The sequence below is a fragment of the Psammomys obesus genome, unplaced genomic scaffold (genome assembly GCF_907164565.1).
Source record: "Psammomys obesus unplaced genomic scaffold, mPsaObe1.curated_primary_1811, whole genome shotgun sequence".
Taxonomy (NCBI): domain Eukaryota; kingdom Metazoa; phylum Chordata; class Mammalia; order Rodentia; family Muridae; genus Psammomys; species Psammomys obesus.
In genome coordinates this window covers 1045361-1051725 of record NW_026596101.1, presented here as the reverse complement: position 1 = coordinate 1051725, position 6365 = coordinate 1045361, and the positions used below count along the sequence as shown (strand labels likewise).

The 6365-nt window shown below is 49.2% G+C and overlaps 1 protein-coding gene across 1 annotated transcript in view; it reads right to left on the bottom strand.

The window, feature by feature from the left end:
- The window catches only part of Cidec (cell death inducing DFFA like effector c), a 9599-nt gene extending 7942 nt beyond the window's left edge, over positions 1-1657 (bottom strand). Inside the window, exons 1-3 of the mRNA XM_055628658.1 lie at positions 1594-1657; positions 1309-1386; positions 115-268 (exon numbers count right to left, since the gene is read on the bottom strand). Of these exons, the coding sequence (XP_055484633.1) occupies positions 115-268; positions 1309-1386; positions 1594-1598 (237 nt within the window). The 5' untranslated portion in view covers positions 1599-1657. The remainder of the gene's footprint in view (positions 1-114; positions 269-1308; positions 1387-1593) is intronic.
- Positions 1658-6365: the final 4708 nt, after the last annotated feature.

Below are 6365 nucleotides of genomic sequence, written 5' to 3'. Positions count from 1 at the left end.
ACACACACACACACAGAGAGAGAGAGAGAGAGAGAGAGAGAGAAGCAACTGGCAGGGTCAACCCTCAGCCAAGGCCTGGAGAGAGCCCCTGCAGGGTTCAGGCGGACCCCTTACCTTGCTCAGGAGGTCCTCAAGGCTGTAGGCCATGATGCCTTTGCGAACCTTCCGATCTGCCGTGCTAACGCGGCAGGGCTTTGCCCTGGGGGCCTCCCGGCTGGGCTTCGACACCAGCCGTTGGGTTACCACTGCAGTGCTCACGGCCACTTGCCTGGGGACATCAGTTTGAACCTCAGATGACCTGCCTGCTGCCACCAGGTCTGCCCACTCCTGCCTGCTGAGCTCACACCTTACCCTTCCTTCCAACCAGTCATAGCCACTCAAAGCCCATCAGAGGATGTGTCTCCAATTTGGATGGGCAGGAAATTCAGCTGGGATCTTGCTTAAATCAGACTCACTTCAGTGGCTCTGAGTGGAGCCTAAGGGACTGTTTGCCTAGCAAGTCCCCAAGCCACATCAGTGTGGCTGCTTCTTGGACCAGCCACATTCCCCTGTGGACTATTCTACTCTTGTGGCCTTGTTCGCCTTGATTGTCAAGTGGAGTGAAATGGGGGAGGGGAGGGCAGTCGGTAGAGTGTTTTTGGACTCTGAGGTACAACAGGGTAGAAAGATAAGAGTAGAGAGAACGTGAGTCTGGGATTTTTCCGGGTTCAAACTCAAAGTTTGTCTCTGCTACAGATCTGCTAGTTGACAGAATACTCAACTTGTGACTCAGTTTCCCCATCTACTGCCTTGGTGTAATAGCCTCCGCTTCCCAGAGTAGGTGTGAGGCAACTGGGAGGTCAGGAAGGAAGGCACCGAGTGCAGAGCCTGGCCCTCTCTACTCCAGATGCAATGGGAACTATGATGGGGGCAGAAAGGGAAGAGGGACTTGTCTAGATTGCAAGCTCTTGGGTGCTACTGTGGGCACCCTTAATCAGTTCTGTGGGAGCTTGTTGTAGGGTTTTGTTTGTGCCACTATGCCTGGCCATATCTGTGCTTCAACTAGACCCCACATGACTTTTTTTTTTTTTTTTTTTTAATGAGATAGGGTAGCCTACTGGCTGATCAGGAACTCTCTGTGTCGACTATAGACCAAGCTGACCTAGAAGTCACAACGATCTGTCTGCATCTGCCTCCTGAGTGCTGGGATTAAAAGTATATACCACCACAGCCTGCCCCTACATGGATTTTATACCCATTAAACTTTGAGAAGTTCTAAGGGATGGTTCCCCTGGCTCCCCCTTCCCTTCTATCCCTGGCTCCTCTCACCTGGACAGTGACTTGGGGTAGAGAAGGCTGAGAGACTTCATGGCATAGTCCATCCTTGTCAGTTGGATTGTGTTGGACCTGGAATAGAGAGGCAGAAACTTATCTAATTATCTTGGGAAGGGAGGGGTCCCTCTCTTTCTTTGACCCAATGCATCCCAACCCCTACATAGCAACCCTCTGCCCCGGTCTCTCATCCGACCATCCCTTTCCACAGCAACTACAACTGAGCCCCAGCCTATCACCCCCATCTACTCCGCAGCTGCTCCCCAGCCGGGCGCCACTCACTTCATGTTCCTCTGACCCAAGCTATGGTCACACTGAGCAGAGAAAAGGACAAGTCGGGGCTGAAGAGGCCTTCACCGATTTGTTCCTGCCCCTGGGGACAGAGTCCACTTTACGCTGGCAGGAGGTGAGTCACACACCACCTCATGCTGTGGGAGACCTGAAAGTCACCTATAGTCCAGAAACTCCACAGGCAGCCAGGGCTTGGGGCCTGCTCTATCTACCCCATGGGTCCTTGAGCAATAGAACCCTCCTGGGGCTGAGCACCAGCCAAGAGAAGGAGAACTTTCTTGTTAAAGACAGTCTAGGTTTGTGCTCTCCAATACCACAGCTGCTACTCACCCTGAGCCTGCGGCAGCACGACTAACGGACAAAGGAGCTGCCTCTGCGCTTCTGTTGAGACTTATCTAATTTACATAACCACTGTGGCTTGTGACACAAGGTACCCGTGTTGGGCATCACAGCTCTGTCTGTGATTAAAGGCATTACAGGCATGAGTAATGGCTGTAGTACTGGCCTCATATGCCTCTGTTTTTCCTCCCATACTGCTGTTCTCTGGTTCTTGTCTGCTGGGCCCCTGCCCAGGCAGTCTTTTCTACCCATGATGCTTGTCTCAAACTCAGAACTCACCCCAGCTTCCCTGCTGCTCCTTTAAGAAAGCCTTTTCTGAGGACCCGCAGGATGATCCTCCATCCTGCCCTTCCCTGTCTATTTCTGCTGGAGCTCCTGAGTCCCTGCTGTCCCTGTTTTCAGCCATTAGCACAAGGAGCGAGTCCAGCACAGGAAGTGGGCATGGGTCAGAACTGCCCCCTCAGTCAGGTAAAATCACTCTTCTCTGATAACTGGGGTTCTTCCCAGGTCGCCCTTACAGAGTGAGAATCCCCTCACTCCCATTCAACACTACCCAAGCACCCTTGTCCCAGCCCTGTTCCTTATCCCCTTCTCCCCCATGGCAAGCCCACCACACCTGCTCTCTAGTAGCCAAATACCCCAGCTCCTCACCTCCCCCTTCACCTCCTAGCCTCCTGGTAATACCGCGTGGCCAGGCACAGCCCAGGCCTCCCTCCATTTTATTTCCATCTCCTGTAAAGCCACTCCCCTGGCCCTCAGCCCCAGCTGGGGAAAAGAGCATAGGGAGTGAGTTTGAAACCCTCCCCTAGGGATTTCAAGTCAGACAGACTTCCAGAAAGCCCTGAAAGGGGGAAGAAGGCATGTTTCGAAAGCGTTAGAAGAGGTGCTGCCCAAAGCTTGGTACCAGGCAAGAGGGCACAGAAAGCAACAGATGCAGGTTGTGGTTTGAGTCCCATCCCCAGACGGGCTCTTTGTGCTCACATGAGTGGCCTTTTGGGAACCCTGGTTTTCTCCTCTGCGTAAGGAGTAATGTTCCTGTTGAAGCCAGGTATGGTGGCTCAACACTTGGTAGACTGAGGCATGAGAAGGGACATGAGTTGGAATCCAGCTCGGCCTGAAGAGTTGGGCCCTGTCTCAAAAACGAAAGTGTATGTAATGAAAACTTTGACAACTTAGTGCTCAATGGATAGAAGTGATTGTTACTGATAATATGCTCTATGTAATAAATAAAATAAAACCAGAGATTAGGACAAGGTGAAATATGTAAAATCAAAATAAAATATCTCGATAAGAGCAGTAGCTCATGCCTGTAATGCCTTTAATCCCAGCACTTGGGAAGCCAAGACAGGAAGACTGCTGTGAATGAAGCCAGCCTGGGCTACAGGGAGTTCATGAACCAGCCTGGACAAGTGACATCCTGGCAAGAAAAGGGGATGGGAAATGACTAAAATTGGGTACAATGAAGTACAGGACTCAAGAGACAGAGGCAGGAAGGTCATCCCCAGTTCAAGACAAGCCTGAGCTATAGAGTCTCAAAAAAGTTAAAAAGAGGATAAGATCTATAATCTACTGTCATGAACACTGTAACTAAGAAAAAGAAAAGTTAGGCCAGAAAGATTACCCAGTGAGTATGCTAAACCTGACAACCTGAATCTGATCCTCAGGATCCACGAGGTAGAGAGAGAGAACTGACTGCCATAGGTTGTCCATACATGAACCAGTACACACATGTACACATACTAAATAAAAATATGCCTATATCAAAATCTCTACAAAAGGTTCACATTATTCTTGGGGTCAGAGAGATGTCTCCGCAGTCAAGAGCAAAGGCTACTACCCCAGAGGACCCAGCGTCTATTGCTAACACCCGTATGGCAACTCACCCTAGTTCCAGGGGATCTGACACCTCTTCAGGCCTCCGTGGACACTGAATGCATGTGGTGCAAAGACTTACATGCGGGCAAAACACCGTAAGCATCAAATACAAAATATCTTCAAAAACTCTGACCATCAGGGAGACAGAAAAGGACATTTACTCAGCACAGCCACACCAGGAAAAGCGAGGGGACCATGTTCTCAGCCGTGTTTTTGGGGTGCAGATGGTAGCTCTAGAATTTCAGTGGCGAAGAGCAAAAAGTGGGGCAACTGGAGAGCACAGGGCATGACTTTAATCCCAGCGCTTGGGGGGCAGAAGCAGGGGATCTCTGTGAGGCTAAGGCTAGCCTGAATGACATGGTGGATACCAAGCTGACCACAACTACAAAATAAGACACTGTCTCAAACATTAAAACAAAAATGGGGACGACAAATACGCACAGCCAGGCAGTCTTGCTCAAACTGTTCTGACTGACTACTGCCTCCAGTCTGGAGTGTGGGTCCTGCAGGAGCTAGGGAGAGCACTGCCTCTGAGGCTCGCTGATCCTGGCTCTTGAGACAAGCTGAAGAGAACTGGCTCAAAGAGAGAGCAGATCATAGGGGCCAAATTAGAACAAAGATGGCGTCTTCCTTCAGGTTTAGGGAAACCACTGGGGACTTCTTGGCACTGCCATAGGATAAGGCAAAAGTTTATTGCTAGTAATCTGTAATGTCCCCGTAAGTCCATTTTCTATTTATTTAGTTAGTTTTTAAAAAGATTATGTGTATGAGTATTTGGCCTCGAACTCGTAGAGATCTGCCTGCCTTTGCCTCCTGAGTGCTGGGACTACGGGTGGGAGAGATAATGTCATCAGGGCATAAAGAGAGCTACCCAGCCTTGTTATCCCCTGACTTGGGAGGTAATAGAGGCAGGAGGATCAGGAGTTCAAAGTCATCTCATCTACACAGTAAGTGAGTTCAGGGCTAGCCTGGGTTACATGTAATATGTAGTGCAACAGATCTGAGATTGGAACACACTCAGCTCAACTCTTAGGCACACAGCAGAGCCAGGGGACAGTCCAAGCCAAGCAGTTCCCCAAGGAAGTTCTAGGGAAAGGGTCAGGCCCTGCCCTTCCACAGTCACGCCCCAAACATTTATTAAACATTCCATGTGTACTTCCGTGTCTCCTGACAGATAGGCCAGAGGATGACTCAAGGCAGCTGACACACTAAGTTTATCACAGGAGACAGAATGGGGGGTGGGGGGATGGGACACAATGGGACAATGGACAGGATACAGAAGACCAGACCTACTGCAATGGACCTCCTGCCTGAGGGGATTCTTCGCAGACTATTAGGGTCTTGCTGACACTGATCTTTCAGTAAACACTCCTTGAATGTTTACATCCTATCAGACACCTGAGACACAGGGACCCAGAGGGCTCAGCTCTGGTCCCTGCCTTTGGGATTCGAATTTGGGGGCAGGAAGCAACACCTGAATGGGGCTCTCAAGCCATGTACCGTGTGACCGTTTCTCAAGGCACCTTGGAATAGACCAACACTGTGGCAATGGCTCAAAACTGAAGGGGCAAAAATGGAATAGAAGCTTGAAAGGGGTCCTTAATCCCAGTACTTGGAAGGCAGAGGTAGGCAGATCTCTATGAGTTCAGGGTTAGCCTGGTCGGTCCACAGAGTGAGTTCTAGGACAGCCTGGAATCTACATAACAGACCCTGTATCTACATAACAAATATCCCTGTATTATGTATCTCTATAAAAAGAAAAGAAAAAAGAAAAGAAAGGGAAGGGAAGGGAGAGACACACACACACACACACACACACACACACAGAGAGAGAGAGAGAGAGAGAGAGAGAAGGGCTTGACAGGGGCTGGAGAGATGGCTCACAGTTAGAGCATGGTTGTTTTGCAGAGGACCTGGGTTTGGTTCCTGGAACCCACATAGTAGTTCACAACCATCTGTAATTCCAGTTCCAGTGGATATGATTCTCTCTTCTGGCCTCTTTGGCCACCAAGCACACATATGGTACATACATAAATGCAGGAAAAACACTCATAAAATAAATAAATCTTTGTTGTTGTTGTTGTTTGTTTGTTTTTGAGACAGGGTTTCTCTGTGTAGCCATGGCTGTCCTGAAACTTGTTCTGTAGACCAGGCTGGCCTCAAACTCACAGAGATCCACTTGCCTCTGCCTCCCAACTAAGAATTCATTTTTTAAAAAACTTTTTATTGACTCTTTGTGAGTTTCATATCATGTACCCCAGTCCTGCTCATCTCCCCATCCCTTCATATTTGTCCTTCACCCTTGCAACCTCCCCCAAAATAGAACATACAAGCAAACAAACAACAACAAAACAAAACATAGAAAACGCCATCATGGAAGCTGTAGTGTGTCACAGTGTGTCGCACAATAGATCCTTCTGTTCATACATCTTCACTTGCAAGTGTACATTTCTGGGAGTCATTGGTCTGGTTCGAGATCTCTGGCTTCTGTGACACCATCAATATTGGATACTCATTCGGACTCCTCTCTGTTATCCTGTTGTTCCCTG